At 27.1% G+C, this 25,671-nt stretch overlaps 1 protein-coding gene across 1 annotated transcript; it reads right to left on the bottom strand.

Moving 5' to 3' along the window:
• Nucleotides 1-757: 757 nt before the first annotated feature.
• LOC135929161 (peptidyl-prolyl cis-trans isomerase G-like) lies at nt 758-22,569 on the bottom strand. The gene is made up of 12 exons (XM_065465684.1): nt 22,339-22,569; nt 22,191-22,298; nt 22,013-22,145; nt 20,330-20,511; nt 18,698-18,839; nt 16,404-16,518; nt 14,235-14,500; nt 12,388-12,472; nt 10,473-10,715; nt 3,062-3,242; nt 2,124-2,215; nt 758-1,429 (listed from the first exon to the last, which is right to left on the bottom strand). The coding sequence occupies exons 1-12, from the start codon at nt 22,520-22,522 to the stop codon at nt 1,262-1,264; spliced, it is 1,899 nt and encodes a 632-aa protein (XP_065321756.1). The 5' UTR covers nt 22,523-22,569; the 3' UTR covers nt 758-1,261.
• Nucleotides 22,570-25,671: the final 3,102 nt, after the last annotated feature.

Here is a 25,671-nt window from a genome sequence, read left to right as displayed (position 1 = left end):
CGTAGAAATCGGCTCAACCCAAAACCAGATTCCATGTAATTTATAAACTCGATCTGAGGTGCATGCAATTAAAAAAATTCGCTCAAGGACTGAAATTCGAAAATTATATTTTATTTTACCTCAATCGTTTTGTACACCACAAGGTATTCTTCATATTAAACTAAAATAATAAAAACTTTCATTAACCACCCAAAATATTTTATTTCTCAGCCAAAAAAATGGAAATTGAGACTTCAAAATACAAATTATGGTCCCTTCTTGGGAACCAGCTCAAAAATATTTGCATATATTTTTTTAGATATAATTTTAGCGATTATAAGTATTTTTTATCATAATCAGTATAAAAATAAATTATTGACACCCATGTAAAAAAATATTAGAACATTAATCCATGATGTAAAATAATCTTATCTTGATTTAAAAAAAGAATAGATGTTTGAATTTTGATATTTAAAAATGTCATAATGTTATGAGGGGTTCAGAATGCAAACCCGAAAATAGTTCCTACCTACTGCTATGCCACTGGTATTGTTTGGAATAAATCAATAATACATTTTTACTACATTATTAATTTTAAGGTAAAATAGTATATTAACAAATAGACAAACTATCAAATATGAAAGGTATAATCAAGTGTTTATACTTATAGATTGAATATCTCAAATTTAAATATAAAATATCTTAAAAAATTTTAGTTATAATAAAAATGATACCCCCAAAATTTTATAATATATAATATTTTTTTTACAAATAAATTAATAATTATTATAAAATAAAAGTAAATTTCAATAATAAGAAACAAATTGTATTATGAAATAGATAGAATATATTCAGTAATTGTAAATATATGTATACCGTAGCAATATAAAGATATTAAAAGTATATAAGCGATGCAAATTAAGAAGATAGAGTCAAAATAAAGTGTATAAGTTAGAATTATAAAGAATAATGTTTGCTTTATTAATCACAGTTAACCGTTATTCATATAGGTATCATAGATGATAGTTATAAAAGGACCATTTCTTTTATGAAACTTGTAGTATGGGCTAGATTTAGGAAAATATGCAGGGCAAATAATTTTATTCATGACATTTTTATAGGTATGATTATATTGTAATAAACAGGGATACTGAATAACTGATGATAATTAGTGAAAATCTTATATATTAAATATAAGATAATATTTTTTCGGAATAATCTTGAGGGAAGTATGGTTGGGTATAAGGGGCTTAAGTTATAATACCATAGGTGGAGGGGAGTGTTAAGAAGCGATGATTGGAGTCTTAGGTTGCTCGTGTCGATGCCTTTCGCGGTGGTGGTGATGATGATGGGAGCGACCGTGATGATGCCTATGATGATGTCCGCCTCGATCCCGCTTCTCGCCACTCTTCTTTTCAATATTCTTAGTAGTCGCTCTTTCCACTCTGGACTGTATATAAAATAAATTGATAAGATATTTAAATCCCCGCTTTTTTTTTCATGATTAAAAGTAATCATATGCTTGCATTATTAAAATTAGAAAAAAAAATTGGAGCAAGCCAAGCTCTACAAACCCGGTATGAAGAAGCCACAAACTGCAGGCTGGGCTATACAGATCTAAGCCCCATAAAAGAAATCTATAAAATTAACTACCTAAAAAAATATATAAGACAATAAATTTATTATTTGATAAAAGCATTATAAAAAAAATTGTTAATTTAATAATGAGTGTACTTAGAGAGAGAGAGAATAAAAAAAACTAAGCATTTTGCTAAAAATGATATACGGGAGACGGAGGATATTAGATTCCTTACGAAAGCGGGCGTAATTAATTTTTTTTTGTAATTATTTGCAAAATAAACAGAAATTCTATGGTTCATATTTTAATGCCAATCATTTTTTTTAAATGTGTAAACACTAACAACAAGGTACTTGAAAATTTGGGTATCAATACATCAACATATGATAAATTTAATAATGCATCAATCCATCCAGATGTTAAATTTGGTAAGCATTATGCACTAAAAATTTAGATAATAACAATTTCGAAGTTAATAAGTTTGATTTTTAAACGCAAAATAATTTTTTTTTAAATAGTAATAATAAATTTTTTGGATCATATAGATATAAAAAGAATGTGAAACCTTGACAGTAGATAGATGATCGAAAGAAGAACTTATAACTTTTACAGCATGCGAGACAGCAGTCTCTTCTTGGGGAATAGGTTGTGGCTTACCTGTCAATATATATTTAAAAAAGGGTTAAATCATATTGGTTCCGCACTGATGCTTAAATATAAGGACGTTAGGCTTTATTAAGGTTTCCTAAATATTTTATATTTCGTTAAAGAACATTTAGAATAAATGCGAAAAACATTTAAACAAGATACATTTTAATGATGTCTACTGTAGTTCATTATATGCACACTTATTGGTTGTGACACACTTTCATTTATGTATAAAATATGTTGTAAGCTTTTAAAGTTGTTTTTTTACTTGTCGTAATTAACTCGAAAAAGATATTTTGATAATTTTTTTCTCTATTAACTATAAATTAAAATGATAATTAAAAACAAAATCTTCTTCTTAAAATGGACACCTCAGCCATATATATGGCCTTTTCTAAACAACCTAAATAGAAAGAGATGATTTATTTAGATTTAAGTGAATAAATCGATTTGTCGAGTTTTCTTTAAATAGCTAAAACCTTTCTGCCATCTATGAGCAAAATCTCCAGGCTTGCGAAATATTATTTAGCTAAAATATTTGGTTAGCCGTTATTAAAAAGCCATTTAAGACCACTAGGTTATATAAATAAATTACGTTACAAAAGTTATTTTTGAAATGTAGCTGCGACTACTAATCCTTTTTAAAAATGTAACTTGTAAACTAAAACTATTCAAAAGAAACTCATAACAACACAATCTACAAAAGTTACATTCTATTAAATCATTTAATTTAGTCCCGTTAGGTCCGAATCTGAGAAATGTCTTTGCAAGGGTCTAGATTCTATTTTTCGGCTATATCAAATATGATTTGACTACCCTTTAATGATATCGATTATGGGCAAGGTATAATTTTACCTTCGGGCCAAAAGGCCTGTAACATTTTCTGCCTCTTGTCGTGATCGGCGTCCACCTGGTCCTCGGGTGAGTTGAATGAAGTTTCGACGGTAGCGACAGTTTGTTTGGCCCCGTAAAATTTGTGGTAAAAATCTTGGCCATCTTCTTCATCGCGAGGTGCGTGAATTTTTGAAGGAATGCTCTGTTTTTTTTTTAAAAAAGACCCAATTTTAGTTTTTAAATCACCCCTTTTAAAACTTTAACGCCAATGCGGTATAATAATAATTATTCATTTTTCAGGTTTCTAGGACCCGCCCCATGGGAGTGCATATCTTGGCGGTTTAAAGGAAGCTGACAAACCCTTTGTTACTCAGGGAAGAAAATTAACAAGGTAATTAAGGTACAATTTAGCATCCTGTTTTGTTTCAAAGTTATAAAAAAAATAATCAATTTAATTAACCTCTCGAGAACATTTTTATTTTGTAATTGAACGTACATTCATTTTTATCACATTAATAACATCCATTTCCCGCGAAATTTATAAACTATTGATAAAGCTTGTATTGAATTACATTATGAAATATATAAAATTTTATAAGTTAAAAAAAAAAATTTTTTTAAAACATTTTTAACAAATGTTTTGATTATTTAAATTTAAAAAAAAATGTGTAAACCTTATAAACTAAAATTAAAAGGGGTGTGCCTATCTATTGCAAGGCTAAGTTACATGATAAATCATTTATTACAATATTATTTCTCGGCTAACTACATAATAAATTATTTTACCAAATATAGTTCGATCATAACCACATAATAAATCTGTTAAATTTTTTATTTTAATTTATACAAATTCCTAATATATAATTCAATAAAAAAACGAAGGTGGGGGACTACAAGTTCCCTCCAAAAAATGCATAAATATATTTTAAAATTGTAATTTGTACATTTTTCGTTTTTTAAAAAATAAAATTCTTTGGGTACAGATGTAAGGGCTCTTAATTTGCTGCCTATATTTTTTCAAAAATTTTAAAGTTCTGCAATGAGACATATGTCTAAGGAAGAGATAACGATTGGTAAAAAAAATAATAAAATTTGTTAATTTAAGAATATTTAAATATTTTAATTTCTCGGCTATATCAACCGGGTCAGAATTTTAATTTTTTTTTTGTAAATTTAAAATAAAATCAATTTAGTTTTATTTTTAATATTATTTATTTTGGCTTTTTATATAACACGTAACTTAAGTAATTTCTTGTTTTTATATTTCCTTCAGATAATTATTTTTATATTAATGATCAAAAAATAGTTTATATATATAGCTATTAAGAATATATTTTAAATGATTTAGAGTGTGACAACTATATTATATATATATATATACATGATTTATATGCGATTACTACATTATATATTAATAAAGTTGAAGATACAATATGATTATAACAAAATCATTATTAAATCGTTAATATTGCTCGGTTATAATAAATTATTGCTAAATATCGCTCAGCTAACCACCTAATATTTCATCACAACACCACATTAACATTCCTGGGTTATTTGCCTTATACTTTACTTCTTCAAAGATTTATGATCTGCAAGCTCTTTAATGATTCTCGAGAAGGCTTCTAAGACAGAGTCTGGACATAACTATTCTCAAAGCTAACTATAGTAACCTCACCAACAGCATTATTTCCAAGATATTTTCCATGCAATATTTCCTGTTTTTTTAGATAAACCTTAATTTTTTATAGTTATTATTAATATTATAGCTACAATTTCTTCTTCGTTTAATGGCGATTTCCAGATTTACCCAGGTTCGCTCCCCTCTGATTTTTCTTTTCCATTTTTGACGTTCTGAGCATCAATATTTGTAAGATTAATTTCTCATAGCCGCCGATATCACCTTCATCCAAGTTACCTTGAGACTTCCTTGAGGTCTTGATACTCCTACTTCCATCATGGTGTATCTCTTTACCCAGTCATTTTTATGTCTTACGTTCTATAAACCCAAACCATTTTTGTCTATTTCTTCACATTACCATTCTAATCAATATTATTCCCATTCTTGTTTATAATTCCTTGCCCGTTTTTCTCTCTCAGAGATATCCCACACATCCACCTAATCATCCTCATCTTTATTCTTTCCAATCCGGTTTAATTGTCCATCTTAAATATTTCCCCATTAGAACTTCTTCCATGATTAATTGATCCTAGTAACAGCAGCTGAATCTACACCACCATCTACGTTTAGCATATCCCCAAAATAAGAAAAACTTTCCACTTTTCCCAGGGTTAACCCATTGCCAATATTCAAAGGACCATTTTCTATGTTATCAGTATCCTTTAATGCACGTTCTACAAATAAAGGGCATTTATGTTAACATCAGACTTCCTTTTTTTGGAGATAAATCTTTAATGCAGTAATTTTTAGCATCTGGTGCATTAGATTGAATTTCTAGAAACTCATTTCCCACATATAACACAAAACCAGTTGCCAGATTCTTCCATTTTCAGATTATCTCCACCAATGCATTCATTTCAGACCCTTTGATTCCATAGCCATCTTCCATCTACTAATTTTATCCATCAATGTTTGTCATTAATACAAAGTCATATGCATATAATAGCGAAGTTTTTCACGCAACTCTCTAGCCATCACATCCATTACTAATATAAATTTTAATGGACTCAGCACTGATTCCTAATGAAGTCCTACCTCCACTTCAAAGATTTCACTATTTCCACCATCCGTCTGTACCGCAGTTTGTGCTCCCACATACATTGCCATCAACAGTGTCATAACCAACCATTCTTCTGCACCTGATTTTCTCAAAGCCCATCTAGTAACCTCGCACGACTCTATCAAATGCATTCTCCAAATCAATAGAAACATAATACAGTTTCTTTTCCTTTGCAAGATACTTCTATTTATCTCACTACAAATTTTACATCTGTCGTGCCTTTCCCCCAGTGTAAAACCAATACAATTTAATTAATTTTTTTAATAATATATAAAACGCTATCTAGCGGATGCTATTCTATTTTTTTTATAAAAACTCACAATTGAATAAACGATAAGAAATTTTTTATAAAAGCATCAAAAGAGTTAATATTATTTTATAAATGATTTTTTATACTTGCCTAAGCATTTATTTTAGTTATAAAACTAATTTATTCTCATTTAATAATAAGAAAGTGAAAATTCAATGAAATATGTTAGAAATAATAATATATAAATATAAGCGTCAGCATAATTTTAATTAATCATATGTTAAAATATAAGAACATAAAATTTATAAATTATATTATAAAAAATATATATTTTTATCCTAGTTAAGTAAGCATCAAGTGTATAGACTGAATAGTTTATATTTATTAAAAATATTAACCCGAAATCTTTATTTATAACAGTTCAAGTATGCAAAATATTATAATGGTCAAGGTTCTTAAGAAAAAATTTATAAAGCTATGGTTCGGTTCAGCTAATTGCAAAGGTTCATTATGATTATAAATTTTTTTCTAAATTATTTTTATTTTACTGAAGCAACACCACCATCGTATAATGATTTAAATTATAAATATTATATATTAAAATTTTTGCCATCACTTTTAAGTTAATAATATTGTTTATTTATAAAATAGATGAAATTAGAATCTTAACTCATTTCTAAATATATTATTATTAAGTAATATATTTTCTAATATAAGTGGCTTCATATTTGTTCGTTATGGCGATAACACAAATTTTAGCCCCAAAAAAGCCCTTTTAACAGAAACTTGTGTTACGGGAACCGCAAGTACTATAAGAACAAGTTTAAATAATTTTGGATAAATTTTTTTGATTCCCAATATAAAAACTGATGATTTTTTAGATTAATTAAATATCCCCAAATCAAAAATAGGTTATTTAGATATTTTTCTTACTAAAATATAGGAAATATAAATGCTCTAATACTATAAGAAGCAGTTAAAAGATTGTGGATAAATTTAAGTCATAGTGAATAATTAATATATACTTCTTATGGATATTAAGCAAATATTTTTTCATTTAATAATAGTGTTGTGAACGAACGCGTTCAAAATGAACGCGTTCGTGAACGAAGTTCGTTTTTTGAAAAAAGGTGATGAACGGCTTTTTTTATGACGAACTTTGAACGTGAACGCGTTCCTTTTCTTTGATGAACGCGTTCAATTTTACGTTCGTTCAATTTTAAAAACACTTTTTATTTTTATTTATTTGAAAAATTAATATTAATCCGCATTTTTTAACAAAAAAGTCTTATATTTTTATTTATTTGAAAAATTAATATTTAATCCAATTTTTTAATAAAAAACTTATATTTTTTAATCAGCTGTTTTTACTTTTTCATCTTTCATATTGCAATTAACGTTCCATAACGTGCTACTGCTAGAGAAGATAAGATTAAAGTTTATTAATTTGAATATTTTATATTTTAATTTAATAGATTAGCATTTGCATGGATATAAATATTTCATCATCAGATTCTGAAAATCAAAATTCAATATTAGATGAATTAGAATTACCATGGCCCAAATATCAAAAATATTTCACTGTTTTAAAATCAAAAGGTAATTCAATAGTTACCAAATGTAAAATGTGTCCAAAAAGTATTATATCAGTGTCAACATCTTCAAGCTCCAATTTAAAAAGACATCTGATTGTAACATTAATTATTTTATATTATATAATATGTATAACTATATAGCCAGTTAATAATTTATTTTAATTGTTCTAAGTAAAAATAATTACATAATATATACATATATAGTTAATTATAATAAGGCATTTTAATATTAAGAAAAAAATTTTATAAATTTATTTTTTTATCGCTCTATTATATTATATTGTATTTATAATTATATTATCAAAATAAAACTATTATTTTTTTATCATGGCTAATATATTGTGTTGAAAAATATAAGGCATTTATTTATATTAAATTAAATTTTAAAAAAAATTTTTCATAAAATTTTGAATGAACGCGTTCCTTTTTTTGAATTTGAACGTGAACGCGTTCGATTTTTATCAATGAACGTTGAACGCGTTCGATTTTTGTCAATGAACGTTGAACGCGTTCGATTTTTTTAAAAATGTTTACAGCACTATTTAATAATTATAAATTACGACGCAGACAAGGTAAAATATGTAATCCACAAGGATAAGATGTAATAAAATGTAAAATTATTTATTTTATTTTGGCTGAAACAGCTTCAAACTGGTGTAACCTTTTTTTTATAGAGGTTCTTTTTACTCCCTCTAAAAATAATTACATCGGAAAGATTACGGTTTAAATATTTATAACGGTATAGCGTTTCATTCTGGTTCACTCAGGGTCCCTCTATATGTTAGCGTATTGCCTGATTATTTTCGACAATTTGTTATAGTGGTAGTTAGGGTAAATTGGTTATTTCGGTAATGTGCACATTGCCTAGTTAAATCAGGCAATGTATCCTAACAAGGCAATGTATCCTAACAAATTAATAAATTTATTATTATAATTTGTAGATTTTGTTAGATATATTTTGATGTGTTATATTAATTTTAATGGTTATAATCTTTTTTTAATATATTTTTTTCAGATAATTTTTTTAAATTATTTAGGATCTATTCTCTAAAAATCATATTTTGTTTATAGAATTTTTATTGTAATACTTTTCATTTATTTAATAAAAAAGAAAAAAAATTATATATTTTCCTCCTAAACTAAATAATTCTTGTATATTATTCTTAAATATTAATTAAATTTTTCCCATTTTTATAAAAAAAAATATATTAAATTTTAAAAACATGGATTATGAAATTTATAAAATAAAAATTTATAAATTCTAAAATAATATTAACTAACGATAAGTACAATAATATAACTTAAAATCTTTAAACGATAATTGTGTTTTATCCTATAAAAGCGGTAAAAATATTTGTTAAAGATGAAGATATATATGACACAATCCATAAATGTCATCTATCCTCAGGTCATAGGAGAAGAGACATTCTACAATAAACAATGAAGACGCACTACTACAATATTACCCGTGAAATAATATATATTTATTTAAAATTGTGCAAGGAATACCAATTAAAGAAAAGCAAAAGAAGTATTGGATTAGTTACCAATCCCATTATTTCAAAAGACCATAATTCTCGATGTCAAGTAAAAATGCAATTGAAATTGAATGCTAGTGTTAGTAGTATGTCTTCATATTTTGGTGTAATATATCTTTTCTTACCCTAGGAACAATAGGTGTTAATCGAGGATTTGTTCAGGCTAAAATAATGAGTTAGCCGTTTTTTAAAAAAAGGCTCTAAACGAGACGTTTAATAACACTAGCAATCAATTTCAATTGAATTTTTATTTGGCATCGAGAATTATGGTCTTTTGAAATAATGGGATTGGTAACTAATCCAATACTTCTTTTGCTTTTAATTAATTGGTATTCCTTGCACTATTTTAAATAAATATCTAATATTTCACGGGTAACTTGTAGTAATGCGTCTTCATTGTTTTGTGTATAATATCTCTTCTCCTGTGACCTGTGGATAGATGACACTATATCTTATTCTTTAACAACTATTTTACCGCTTTTATGGGATAAAACACAATTATCGTTTAAATTCTATATTATAATTGTGAGAATATTGATTCTTGGAATTTTTAGATTTTAATATTATATTATTCTATTTATCGTTAGTTAATATTTTGGAATTTTTATTTTTTATTTTATAAATTTAAAATTTTAGGTAAAATTGAAAACATTTTTTAAAATTTAATATATTTTTTTTATTATATAAAATTGAAAAAAATTTAATTAATATTTAAGAGTAATAATACAAGAATTATTTAATTTAGGAGAAAAATATATAATTTATATTTCTTTTCTAGATATTTTTCATTGTTGTCCAATTTATTTATTTAAAAAAATAAATAAAATACTTTAGCCCTCCTAATTGTTTCGAAAAGTATAATAATTTCTTAGAATAAAATTTAGAATTTACGGTTCCACGGGCCGAATTCTAATATAATTTTTTCATGCAAAAATAATAATTCTTTTATTCAATTTAAATCCAAAACTTTCGAATAAAAATATAATTTCATGATTCAATTTAAAATTAAAGCCAAAACTTTCATATAAAAATGGAATAAATAATAAAAGAAAAGCTAACCAATACAAATAATGGCATTTAATTAATTAGATCTATCCCAAAGGATTTATATAACTACTAAGGTGATGAGGGAAGTATTAAAAATTAAAAATTGGACCTACACCTGATAAATTATTTGATAACGAAGGTTTTGTCACTCTCCCCACAAAAAAAAATCGGCGAACATCCTAGAACAATGTGCAAAAAAGAATGAATAATTTGGCGAACATTCTCCTATATATTCAAAATAATAATAATAATGTGTTCAACCTTGTTAGGAGCTTCAGATGTCAACTTAACCTGACGCGGAGGAGTTGGAGGGGCGTTGATCAGCTGGTCTAGTTTGATCAATCTCTTTTGGGCCTCCTTCCAGTGGGGAGGCGTATCGCCTCGGGATCGACTCCGACTGTTGTGCCGGGCTTCTCGCAATTTCTTCAGTATATGTTGCGGAATTCTCTTCTTAGCACTATAAGATGAAGCTGGAGGGGAATCTGGCCTGTATCGGCTTCTCGTCTTTTTTTTATTTCGAAAAATATAAAATGGGTTTATGTGATTAAGGATTACACTGCGATAGAAATCGAAAGTTCAAACTTATCAATTGATTTTGAATATATTCAAAAAATCTAGTTTTTTGAGATTATTTTTTCAAATTTGTTTGAGTCACATAATTTCAGAGTTTATCTTAAAATCGTTGATTTTTTTAGAAAAAAAGGATTGGATTTTATTTGAGGAGAGCGTTTTAAAACGTTGGGATTTATGAATACTTTCATATCATTTAAATACACGAAAAAAAGTAAACATTTTTAATGAATAGAGAAAAAAAAATTAAATATATTCCACTTCGAAATATTAGGTATTCTTATTTATGAAATATACAATATGATTTCGAATGCACGTTTATAAGACTACATATAAAAAAATGTTGGATATGAGGAATATATTAATTAGTATAAATTCTGATTTTTGAAATATTTGAACACATAGATCTCCCACTAATGATTCAGTGATAAAAAAAAATGTAAAAGCACAATATTAAAGTATTTATAGAGATAATCATTTAATACTGTTCTAAAGAATCCTAATGAGAATCGACAATAACCTCTAAAAGATATTATCCCAACTTAGCTTTGGAAGAGTTTTTTTCGTGGCAACAGGATTTCACGGGTTTCATATCGCTGATACATTGTAATATAAAATTTGTAAGGAAAAATAATTTACCCAATGTTATAAAACTTTTAAAGATACTAATCTCAATCATAAAAATCCTTGGATGTATTGAAAAAAATAAATCATCTAACATATCAGATTGTGTCTGACACTTCTAATAATTAATAAATGCCAAGCCAAACCACGAAACGTTTAATAGAATGTTTTGGCCTTCCATATTTAAATTCTTCGAATCTTTGGTGGAGAATCAACTCTTCGGTGCAGCAGCTTTAGAAGAAAGAATTTTTTTTCATCTTTTGCTCCAATCCAAATTTGAAAAATGGCTCGGATTATATAAAAAAGGTGGAAAAGTAATTCAATTTAACCCTTCGATTTACCAGACAAAAATATATAACATCACTAAGCATACTGTTACAATGGACCATTTATATAAAGTATAATAAGATCTTTTGTTTTTTTATACATCTATGAACAAAATTTCATAGTTAGGAATGTTCTTCAAAATTTACAAAAAACTCTATCTTTTTTACCGAAAGCTCAAACAGGATTATTGATCAAATTTTACCCAAAAATTAAAATAAGCAATTTTACGATCTTCAAGGATTTTTTTTGCAAACTTTCAAACTCTACAAAATGTACTTATAACTTTTAATATATTTTTGCACATCTTTTCCTGTCTTTTATAGTTAGAACTTAATATTAGATTCCAAAGACCTGTCAAGTACCAATCAGTTGTCATTTGACATTTATTTTACACTATTTGAACTTAATTTCCGTCTTTATTCTACCATCGGCCAAGTTACTTCTTTCGAAGAAACATCTGGAATCTTTTTTTCCCTTTTTTGTTTGTTATTTAGGTGGTTTAAAATGAATTCAAAACATTATTTATTTTTTTAAAAAAAAGGAAAACTTAAGATTTTAAAATGTCGTTTTTCAAACCTGAGATTATATTATTTAAAAATAATCTGATTCAAATTTAAATAAATATTGTATTATATATATATTTTTTTAAATGTACGTTCTCTGATTGTCTATTTTTTCGATCTTCGTAATATTTGTCGACTGAATCATAAAAGTTGTCTTTTCTACGTCGGTCATCGTACCTGTTTGGGTGTTATAAAAAAATAATGTTTATTGATATTTTAAATGTATTCGGCTTATAATTGGAAGATTTAAAACTTGTAAGGCACTGTTCGTGCTATCACTCGGGTCCTGGGTGGAGGCGCAGGGGCTCGAGCCGCGAAAATTATGAGTTTTCATTTTGAAAATGTTAGCTAAAAAAAGGGTATTGGAGGCCACTGAGATTTTAAAGACTAGTGACACCCCTATGTCCTAGCACACTCAATATTTAATTGTCTTAAACTTGATTATAATAATATAATATATATAAGATAAAAAAAGCAAACAGATAAAATAAGAAAAAATATATAGCAAAATTTTTATGAATTCTTACAGGTATTGAAAATTTACCGAAAATTAAATAAAGAAAAAATCATTACAAAAGTTTTTTAAACATCTTTTTAAAAGGTCAGAGTAAGGGCCTGGCAAATTGTTCAAAATATTTTTACGGGAAGACTAGAAGTTTTGGAAAATGATGTTTTTTTTAAAAAACAGATAATTAAGCAAATTTAATGCGTTTATCTTCTCATAATATATTATTATGGGGTGTGGCAAAATAATAAAGGGCCAGTGGGCCCAAAACACCTAATGGAAAATTACAATGGGCCGGGTGATGTTGACCTTTAACATTAATTATTATTTATAGATAGGATTCCTTTTGCGCCCTTTTTCTTCTAATAGAACTTTTTTTTTGTAAATTAGGCCATTCATTTTTCTTTCCCGATGAATTTTATAAAATATAATGAAGCCTTTCTCTAAATGTCTAGAATTCCCTCCAGGAAAATTGACAATGAAATAAAACTAAATCAGATACCGAACATTAATTTGGTACAAACTCTTTTTTAAAAAAGATAAACAAACTAAAACTATTATAAAATAAAAATATTTATGACGTCGGTAATAACTCAACTTAGGCTGCCATTCAAAGTGGAGACGGATCCGTTTTTTACATCCGTTCCGTCAAAAGTCAATCTCATTTAAAATGATATATATGTTCAAAGTGCATCCGTTCTAATACCTTCCGTCTTAAAAACGGGTCCGGTAAATTTTGAAGTCAAAACATTTTTGACTTTTAAACTACTATAAACATAAAACGGTTTTTGTTTATAAAATCTGTTATCTTAAACGAATTAAAGAAATTTCATAAATCGGGGGTGGCACTTAAGTTTTTTTAAAAAAACTAAATTATAACAAAAACGTTAACAATATCCGCGACAACTTCGATTTCCCCTTTTATTTTGAATTGAATTTAGATTACTTACTAAGATTCAAAATTTTTGTATAATTTTTTGAAACGAATAAAATAACGATGATTCCACAAGATGCCTTACCATTTCAATGATTTAATTTTTAAACAGAAATTTTGGAATTATTTGTAATACGATAGAGTTGTTTCCCAATTCAGGTGGATTTTTTTTAAACGGCCCGATAAAGATTATAAACCAAATAATGTTATGTAAACCTAAGGAATTTGGCTCATAGCTAGAAGAAACCCTAGGACTCGAGGCTTGCGAAATATTATTTTGGCTAAAATCTTAATCAAACTGTTGTAAAAAATCGATCCATTTAACAACACTAGTATTATAAATATTTGGAACATACTTGTATTCAAAAATATGCAAATGTGAATCGAATATAATATTCGCTTGAAGTGTGTTTGGAAAACAAGTTCTATTAAAAACCTTTCCCATAAATAGAAGGTAAATTGCAATAAACGAAAAAACAACATGTAAAAATTCCCCAAACCTCCTTTCCCTGGATGGGCTTCGACGCCTGGGCCCTCTCTCATAATTGTCCCTGTTGTTTCTATTTCGATCGTGATCGCTTTCGCGATGACGACTAGAGCTGTCGCCAGCTAGGGATTCAAGATTTGGGACGTGGGCCGAGAACATGCTCTTTAGGGCTTTTATCTTAGCCCGGTTCTCGGCATCATCATCGGCATAGGGTATTGAATGGGTTTTATCGGTCAATATTTTCAAGATGGCTTCTGATTTCTCTAGCAATTGTGCGTCCTAATTTTATTTATATATAAATAAGTGTAGGTTTATGTACAAAAAAATTATAAATGATAATCGCTTTGTTATAAAATAATAGATAAATGTTCGAGTGATAAGATTTTTTTTTTAAAGTATATTAGATTTCGAGGTCTAGGGAATAATAGCCCAGCCTGTGCCCCTGAAACACTTGCCATAGAGTTAAAATATATATTTAAAGAAAAAGGATTTTTTAAATGAAATTCAATCATTTTTTAAAATAATCTGTCAAATCTGACTGTTCATGTGTTATAAATAGATGAAAAGAAATTTAACTAAATCAGCTGTCGTAACTGTAATTTCCTTGAGTTAGACAATAATCATTTCCCAAGGTAATAAGTACTGTAGTTTCATCAAAAAACATTTATAAGCTGTTCTTTAAATTGTTAGAAATATTTTTGACAAATTTCGTCAAAGATTCTAACAACGTATATCTTAAATATAGTATTAAATATAATTTCTTATAACAAAAACAGTTATAATTAAATTATAACTGATGATATCATTCTGATGCAAAAAATATATAATTATTAAATATCATTCTAAACAAAGACATTCCATAATAAATAAACTGAAAGCATCATTCTGATGTAACAAAATAAATAATTACATCATTTTTAAAATGACATTTATAATGATATTAATTGAAGATATCATAAAGATAGAAGAAAAATATAAATATATCATTATTAAATATCATTCTTGAAATAAAATATATTCATAATGAACTACACTTAATAATAATTTTATGTAAGATAATATTTCATTATTATTCTCATTTTGTATTAAATTACACTTTTGTAAATTACTATTATCAATATTGGTTGTTAGCTAACATTGATTATTTTCTTTATATACTAAATACATTATTATTGCAGAATATTAATAAATAAATGTTTTTTAATCTAAAATACATAATTTTGTTATTCAAATATTATTAAGATCCAATCTCTCGGTACCCTTTATATCTAATGGAAACGTCCAGATGGCATTACACAAATCCCTTGAGGAAAGGAGATTAATTCTTTACTCCAACAGTGCTTTCATATCTTTGCATTTATCATGAGAACTATCAGCATATTAACGACACACCCAAATTCTCTACTCTTTCAGGCCATCGATTTTTTAAGCCTCCTTCCCTAGTTTATCCTCCTTTACCGTCATTGCAGAGAGATAGGAATTTAGCATTGGTTGGCAATCCCCTCGCATTTCTTAAATCGAGAAGACAACCTGTGGAACATTCTACTTCCCTTTTCAACTGAAGCCATCTTTCATCTTAATTTACTACTCACAAATGACGAGCTATAGCATGTCACGGTCTGAGACTTAATAGCGATCATGTTCACTTTGTCAGACTTCTGTTGACTTGAAAGGTTGCCACTCCCTAAAGTTCTGGTTCAGTTCGGTAACTAATAAGAGATACCGGTTCGGTTTTAATCTGTTAATCTATAACATTTTAAAGAACAGCTGATGAATGATTACAACTTTAGTACCACCAAGTATATTAAAATAATTTTACAAAATATAATTGAAAAATTTAATGGATAAGGTTGAATTAAAATTTATGGATTTTTTTTAACGAGCCCTTTGTTAAATATCTGACAGTTGTGTTACTAAATATTAAAATGAAATGAATTCGAATAACAGATACTATATATATATATATATAAAAAATACTATTCGATTTAAATATCTTAAATCCAGAATATAATAAAATGTGATTTGAATTCAACTTAGGAACCCTAGTCAGAATACTAAAATATGAGGTGCCTACTAATTTTGATGGAAATTTTCGGTAAAGCCAAGCATTTTTTCTGTGGTTTAGAAGGCAAATTGCATAAAAAGGTAACAATAAACGTGAATATATATATATATAATTTACTTTGGCACTTGAATCACCATTCGTTTCGAAATCGAGCGGGCAACTTCTTAGAAGGAAATTTTTGGGAATTTCGGGAGGCTGTTGTGTACTGGCAGCATTTTGTGAGCTATCATTGCTTAGCATAAGAATTTTAAAAAAATTATATATATTATATATAACGAAGCCTAACAGCCAGGATTTGGGTATCAAATTATTTTTTTTTAAACTTAGTAGGCAAGCAAACAAATTTTGCAAAGTTTGATATTATGATAATTCCTAAACCCAACTAGCTAATCACTCTAGAATATATTAGGCCCAGCCCAGATTTTTAAAATGATTATTAGCTTGCGCTTTTCCAAATTTACAAAAGAAATGATTGTAAATACGATGAGTAAATGAATATTAAACGGTTCCATTAAATAATTTTTCGAACCGCTTAATTGATAAAATTTAAATATATTTTCCTAAAAAAACTGGCCTGACCCAGATTTTCAATCCTTAAGTCTCCAGACCACCCTGAGATTTTTAAAGGGACCGTCTCGGGCCAGGTCGAGTTTACGAGCCAAGTTCCGGGTCTGCAGATCTCTGCAAAATGGAAACTTGCTTTTTTGGCCGATACATGGGTGAAGAAGGTATATCAATAATCAAAAATTCTTTTTCTCGTAATTTCATTATTTTCAATGATAATATCGTATGATAAAATAAAATATCAATCTAATAACTTAATTAGGAAAAAACAATTATTTTAAAGAGGGAAAGGTTAAAAAAGAAATATTTGATTTCCAAAAAAAATTAGTAATATAATTCGATAGATATTATTTTAAAATAAATGTTAATATAATTTTGTTAATCTAAATGTAGTGTTGTTAAACCATCTAACTTTGGCCAGCTCTAAAACGATTTAGCCAAGTCTACATTCTGAAAAAATAGTCAGTCTCCAACATTAAGTTGAGGCTAAACTTAGACGTTTAAATCAATCTTTAGGGGATAATCTTGACCACGCCATATTGGAGTTAGTCAAAGTTAGGAGGTGATTTAACGTCACTATCTAAATGTACAAAAATGAGATAATTTAATGGGTTTTAAAAACCATGAACAAAAATATACGATAAAAATTGAATTATTATACAACCACCCCCAAGAAACGAGGGAAAAAAATAAATAATATTAAAATGGATGCCTGTTATTGTGGTATTGGTAAAAAACAATATAATCCAAGTCTCGAAATTTTACCAAAAAGATGGCAGAAGGGGTTTGATCCTATTCTAGCACAAAATCTAGAAGCTTAGGCCCAGATTATTTTGGCTCTGATTTTGTTATTTAATTTCATAAAATCGACTCTGTTGATATCAGCTGTAGTATCTTCATTTTTTTTTAACCGATACCAATGCTGATAACAAAAATGATACTTAAACTTAGTAAAATATAATTTTTTCTTGTAGATTTTTAAGCTATGAATTTATATATTTTTTTTAAAAAATAATATATAAAAATTCTAAGAAAAACAGTCCTGTTAATTTTTTTTATATATCTTCCTATTTTCTTAACTCTTAATTTAACTTTGCATGTCTTTTTTTAAAGAAATTTTTTTATAGAGATAAAAAAAAAAGTGTTTTATATTTATGGTAAATTCAGATTTATAATTAAGATAATAAGCTATTCACCCATCCCCAAAACAGATGTTCTTGTTATAATGTTCTCACTTCCATTCCTTGGCTTCTCCTATGTAGGAGTTGCTGGTGGTTGTGAGGCTCATTTTGAAAACAATCTCTCATATAAAATCTTGTTTAATCGACTTTGTGAATGAGTTTAATCCGAATAAGCCAGTATTTTAGCCGAAAATATTATGCAATTTTGGTGATTCTGCTCATAGATGACATAAAGGTTTGGTCATCTACTAACAAAATAAGGCTTGCATAACATTTTTGGCTAAAAAAATTGGGCTAACCGTTTAACAACACAGGCCCAAGCCTTTATAGCATTTGAGGGCGAAATCTCCAGGTGTGCATGATAATTTTTTGAGGTTAACTGTTTTTTTTATAAATTGAGTCGTTTTAAACACAATTATTCGATAACCATACCAACCAATCAAATAAGAATAGTAATTCTATTCTTTGTACGAATTACGACTAGTAAATTGTTCTATGGTTTAAAATCAAATACAAATAATTTATTATTCAATTAGTATTTGACTATGTGCAGTAACAAGTATCAGCTGTTATGGTAATATCAGTGGGTCTATGATATGGGCCCTTTAGATATCAGTGTACCCAATGTAAAAAAATGTGATTAAAGAATTAATTTTTTCATTTTACAGAATTGTTTCTTCATCGTAGATTTTAGATTGGGATTTATCGATCTGCGTGACGATTCCATCTTCCTCAGAGGATTCAGTGTACGATCTGAGAGAACCTGTTTCGTCCTTCTCCTTGCTTGATTCGAGATTTTGGTTCAAATCTTAATTGGTGTTTAGGAAGAAAGAGAGTTAAAGAAATAAAATGAAGCCCGCTTAAGTTAGTAGGAAATGAAACAACGAAAGTATCGGCATTCAAAATACCCAACGATAATACAATGGTTAAATTTTATTATCGCTATCAGAGTTATTGTATCTAGATCAATGACATAATAATACCTAAACTGACGATACATTCATAATAATGCATTTGAAAGCGTCATTGATGCAAATCAGCTGGACCCGCCATTTTGGTAACCCATATAGTAATCATTTTCATGTTAAAAATTTCCATTAAATAACTGGTTTCCTTATTATATCGATTATCAAGAAATTCTTTTAATAAAGTTTGCGTCAGACATAGGAATAAATTGGTCTCTGGTTTAAAATTTTTAATAATGATATGGTTATCAAAATGGCGTCTCCAGCTGTTTTCATAAATGTACACTTTTAATGAATGCATTGTATGCCTATGAATTATTATATGTCATTGATCTAGATATAAAAAATGTGGTGTCCATATTCAAATATACTTTTATGAATAAAATAATAGATAGATACATTTTGATACAATTTTATTCGAGGTATTTTTTATATTCAAAATAATAAATAAATATTTTAATTCAATTCATTAAATATTTTCAAGTCCGAGCTTATTTAATTGCAAAAACAAATCAGGCAAGTGGATAATGTCAACATTCATATTTAATATTAATATAATTTATATATATAATATCAGATCCATATTACAAGTGATGAAGAAGAAATGGAAAAAATAATAACTCAACATCAGCCTGTTCACTTCACTTATTAAATTTCTTTGGATAATTTATTAAGACTATTTTAAAATTATTCTTATTTCAAGCTTGACTGGGCTTAGATAAAAAAGGAAGAAAAATTAAAATAAAAAAATTAATACAGGGTATTAGTCAATGAAATATATTAAAAGTTTACAACTAGTTATAAACAGATAAATCCCTGAAAATTTAAAAGAATTTAATATCAGACTTTTTATAGCACCCCATAGTGGATACGATTATGAATAATGATAAAAAAGACACTCATCAACCTTTGAATTATTTTTCTAAAAAGGAGTGTCAGTATTTTAATATATAAATATTAGAGATCTGCAGAGGTACCATTTGTACAGCCCTGCCCATATATTTTTGTCAAAAATTTTTTCTGGCCCTGTCCAATATTTTTATTTATTTTTGATTTTTATAGCTAAAAATGGCGATTTCAAATATTTGGTTTTAAAATATATGGCCAGGCCTGGATATCTTGGCCTGGGTAAATCTAAAAAAAATTAAATACGGCCTGTGTATGCATTTTTTTTAGTAGATGGACAATTGTAGTAAAATATTGCATATTAACAAGGTAGAAATATTTCATAATTAACTTTTACAAATAAGGGTACATTACTTTAATTCAAATTTGTTTTAAAAAAAATGCCACATGGAGCATCGAGCCCTTGGATAAATAACATTATATAAACCTGATATTTTGGGTCTGATCTGTAAGACTAGTTCACCGCATTTGGTAATTGTTATAGGGAGTGCTGGCTTGAACGTTTCGTCAACGGGAATCGATTCTATGACGGTGAGAGCTGATTGGCCAGAAACGACATGGCCAAATGCCACATTGTTACCATCTAAATGGGGAGCAGGGATAGTTGTTCTACGAAATTCGTTTGCAGTGGAAGTAATTTTATAAATAATTAAATTTTGATATAAAATTTATAATTCATATAAGATTTACATTTAAACAAACATTATTACTAAAAGTTGACAAAGTAATAAATTAGAGTAATGTATTACTTTTTAATAAATTACAAATAAAAAAATATATTAAAGAGTTATAAAACAGATTATATCTTTCATTCTTCGTCAGATATTATTTTTAGAGTTTGAAAAAAATCATCAAAAATTTTTTACGCATGTAAAAATTACAAAATATATTTACTTATAAAATATTTTGCCATTTTTAGGTTACAATTTGATCAAAGATTTCATTTCTTTCAAAAAATTTTTGATGATCTTTTTTCAAACTTCTGGTTAACTTTTTGCAGAGGCAAGTGTGGTACAGGCTCAACCAAAAGCCCAGTCAACAAAGATTTTTAGGCTAGGCTGAACATTGTGTAAAATATTTTTTGATGTCAGGCCTAAAGTTATGAAAAAATTTAAAACTTATAATCAGGCTAATTTCTGTCTTTTTCCTTTGTAAAGTTATTAAGGACCAGGCATGACAACATGTACTAAATTATTTTATAAAAAATAATAAGCTGGGATAAAAAACAATCAAAAATTTCTAAAAAACTGAAATGGTGTTGTAAAATATGAAATGGCAGGATACTTACAGCTTTGTGAATTTAGGTATAAAGTGTTGTGTTACTTTACACAAAGCTGTATCTTTGATTGATGAAATTTATCAGTGACCTAATGCTATTCTACATCAAATTTACCTTTGTTACCAATTGAAAATGAAACATGACAGGATAGACAACATTCAACATTTTTATTTTATTTGGCTTCAAGTTCAATATTAGGATATTTTTAAATATGTTAGTTGGCATGGTAACTTTTATAATGATAAAAATTATTTTGATAATGAGAAAATATAATTATTTATTAAAAGTTATCATTTAAAAAACATCAATACAAAAATAAAATATAGAATTAAATTAAATTTACTGTATTATTAACAAATTAAAAAAAGTAATATGGTAACTTTCATTTTTAAATTCAATGATGAAGAATACATTTTAAAATGATAAAAAATAAATAAAGGCAAAAACTAATGAGGTATATAATCGTAAAAAATACTTTTTAATATGTAAAAATTTTTTTATTTTAAAAAAATAACAAATTAATATAGATACCAGACAAATTTTTATGTCTCAAAATGGGGCATGTCCTCTTAAATGAGGATATCTAGTAGGAATCTGTGAAAATAATTTCCAAAAACAAAAATTAATAAAATAGGAAAAAAAATTCTCATTAAATATCTAAAAATTTTAAGAAAATCTATTTCAGGAAACTATTTTTGAAGAATTGTGGATTTTTTTTCTGGGGAATCACTTACCATCTGGTAGGACTACATGAAGCTAACACCTAGGTAAGATTATTAGAAACTGTGAGGTGATGTATTTATCAACATATAATATGTAAGAATTAATTACATAAAAAATTGGGATGAATTAGTATTCTTTCCTTTGTTAGCCATTGATAGGATGTATGGTCTATCATGTTTTATTTCAAAATTTTCATCATCAAAATGCTTTCCATAGATCGATTCTCCTGATTTACCATTCCCTAAGTCATAATATTATAAATATATTAATTTCATATAAATCATACCCATAATAATATCTCCACCTTGTATCATAAAATTTTTAACTATTCTATGAAATACTGAGTCTTTGTAGGTTAATAACTTTTGTGAAATTTGACTTGTACCTTTTTCGCCTATTAAAATAATATGACAACTAATATATGTATAACTCACCAGTGCATAAGCATCTAAAGTTTTCACATGTCAACGGACAGATATCTGCATACAATTCGATTATAATACGAAACACTTGCTCTTCTTTAGAATTAGATGATTTACCAATTGAAATATCCATAAAGCATCGCGGTCTTGCTGGTCTTTCTTCTTTGACTGCAGTTGTATCGTTTTCTTCATCCATTTATAAAATACTTCTTATCTTATCTTATCTAGCACGTTGGTCATAGACCTGCTCGAAATGAGCGAACGTGATTTATATGAAGGCCCACCCTTCATAAAATTATGCCGATTTTTTTTCTCAAGGATACCAACAAACCTTGTACCCAGTTGTAGTTTAACTAAATGAGTGGAACTTACCCTTTCCAATATTGTAATAGTAATGTAATAATTAATATTATAAAGAAATATATATCTTATCTGTTTTTTAGTCTTGAATAATTATATTCATGATAAGGAGTGAGTTAAGAATATTTGAATCCATAGACATCAAAATTCCATTTCATTTGTTAAGTTATATTCTTCCAAAAGATGAATCGGAAAATCTTGGCGAAAATCAAAAGATGACTTTTAGGAGGTGTTTGGCGACAAAAGACCTATATTCCTGAAATTTATTGCAATCTGCTTACAAACAATATAAAACCAAATTTAATATATTTACCCGTTATTCTAAAAATAATCTAAAATTCTATATTTATCTCTGATTCTTATTTAATTCAATATATTTATATTACGATATAATATTTGTTGGTATAATAATATAAATTTTATCATATTAAGTACAGTATAATCCTGCCTATATATAGTATATGAATGTGTATAGATATTTATTATATACAACTTTCAGTTATAACATTAATAATATTATGGTTATATGTTAATAGAGAACCAGAAATTTCCAGTTGGGGGATGGGGGTGTTTATTAAGAAGGAGAGGAGATATTTTTGGAAAAAAGTATTTAGATACTCATATATTAATATAAAGTCAAAACGGATAATTGCTGAGCGTTGGGACAGGAAAGTATTTTTTCTCCGATTTTTCAATTGTAAATAAGCCATGTATTGTTATTAATTTGATAAATATAATGTATATTTTACATATAACAGATATTAAATTTTAGATATAATTTTACTATTATAATAATTAAGAAAATTTTTAAAACGATTGAAAATGTTTTTCTTGCAATTTCTATTTATTCTGTGCAAAAATACCATATTATGAATTTAATTAAACATTTTTATCCTAAATGACAGCATAGTAATAATAAACATATAGTTCTTCGCTGGAAATCTAAGGATAATCCAGTTAAATGGTAGGTTCCTTAATAGTAATAAATTAAGTTGGTTTAGAATAGGCATGTATTTTTTAAAAAATGAAATTTCGATTATTTATCGATTTAAAAATATCATTAATTATAAATAGCTATATATATATATAATCATTATCATTCACTTGAAAATTTATGGTTTTACGAATTATGTAATCAGTAACAAGATATATAATTTAAAAAAATTATTTACACTAATAATTAATTATTAATATAAAATATCATACAGTAATATATTTTTAATTTAGCATTTTAGAGAATTTTATCGAATATAAAAGTCTATTTTCAGTTTAGTCATTTTTAAAATAATATATAATTAATTTAAATAATATTATAATTCTGAAGGAAATGCCCCAAATTTACACACTATGGACAACAAAACATTAAAATTTGATGGCTACCTACAACTCAAGAATTAAGAATAAGTCAATCCATTAGAATTTCTAACAGGTACATTGTATACTTAAGAAAATAAATTCATCTTATGGAATTAATAATCTCGACTATATCTACTTCAGCCTTTTGTGATTTTTTAGAGATACCCTCCTCTATATGATAATGGTAGACATCATGAATGGAATCTGTTCTATATATTAGTGTAAATACATGATTCACTCTTCAAATCCTTCTGGAGTATTGAAATTGCTTTTCATGAAATTTATGGGAGTAATGATGTATACCATTGAACATAATAATTTTTTATATTTTCTTTAAAATTAAAATATTAGATAACGTCGTAAATCTATAATTATATATAGAAAAATATTGTTTTTGAGTAGCGTCGGTGGCCTCGATATTGAGGGCATATGTAACCAACCATATAGATATTGTTTTGAAACCAGCAAGAACCGAGTATTTTTCTTAAGCAAACTAGGTGATTCAATGCTATTGAGTATATATATATATATAGAATATCGGAGCCATAGGGTGATTCCATTAATATATATATATTAAAAATAAATGCGGGTCTTTTAGCATTTTAATATTTGTTGTTTAATTTGATCGTGTTTAGCTACGGTTGTAGTTAGGCGAATTACGATCTGACGATAAATGCCATATATTATCAAATATTTGGCGTGATAACAGCGTCTACATGAGCGGGAGGGGTAGGAACAGTTTGCATCCTATTTTTTTTGAGGGGGTAGGCTGCTTTAATGTGGGTAGGATAAAAAAAATTTGGGTTTATCTATTAAATTTTGAGATGAAATAGGACAAAATTTATTGCTGAAATACTTTTATTATAGAATTATTATAATAGAATTCATCGACCAAATCTATATATTGCAAACAATCATACGCATTGTTTTCCAAATAAACTATCCTTTTAAATGTAATTTAAAAGGTTTGGTTTGTTTAGATATTTCAGCAAGCTCATAATGCCATAATAATTAATTCATTGTAAATAATAGAGGTTTTAATCGAATTTATTATCTAAAAAATAAATTCTTTATAGGTAAAAATAATAAGAGACCCGCCGCCGAAGGTGGCGCGAATTTTTTAGGGGGGTAGGCAAAGGTTTTTGAAGGGGGTTTACATCCATGAAAATCTTGTCATGTAGACGCTGCGTGATAATGAATGAATTAAATATAAAAAAACAGATCATAAGCGATGTTATACAAAAAAGGAACCATGTTTCTGAAACTTTTATAATCCTTGTAAATCACATGAAATAAATAATCAATGTCATAGTGGTTATGAAGGGGGTGGGGTAGGGTTATATTTTAAAAAGAGAATCAATTTATAGCTAACAAAAAGATTATTTATGTGTTATTAAAATAATTTATCACTGTAGGTCATCGGGTCTAATCCATAATAGGGGTGGGGTATAATCCTTTTCTAAAAAGATATCTCTTCAGGTAATTAGGTGAAAGCTAATACAAAGATTTTTTAAACGCTATTAAAAATTATTACAGTTCCTTAGATAATGCTTATTTGTATTCGGGGGGGGGGGGGCTCTTCAACGTTTTATAAAAAATATATTAGAAAAGCTATAAAATAAAAGTTAT

This window comes from Gordionus sp. m RMFG-2023, chromosome 4, assembly GCF_954871325.1.
Source record: "Gordionus sp. m RMFG-2023 chromosome 4, tfGorSpeb1-WG-v2, whole genome shotgun sequence".
NCBI classification, from domain to species: Eukaryota; Metazoa; Nematomorpha; class Gordioida; order Chordodea; family Parachordodidae; genus Gordionus; species Gordionus sp. m RMFG-2023.
Note: the sequence above shows the minus strand (reverse complement) of the source record. Positions and strands in the feature narration are given on the sequence as shown.

Coding starts and splice junctions, on each gene's coding strand:
- LOC135929161 (XM_065465684.1), bottom strand. CDS start 22,522: ATGGATGAAGAAAACGATACAACTGCAGTCAAAGAAGAAAGACCAGCA. Junction 3,243..10,472: donor CATCTGAAGCTCCTAACAAG/GTTGAACACATT, acceptor AAAAAAAAACAG/AGCATTCCTTCAAAAATTCA. Junction 1,430..2,123: donor ATCATCTATCTACTGTCAAG/GTTTCACATTCT, acceptor TTTTATATACAG/TCCAGAGTGGAAAGAGCGAC.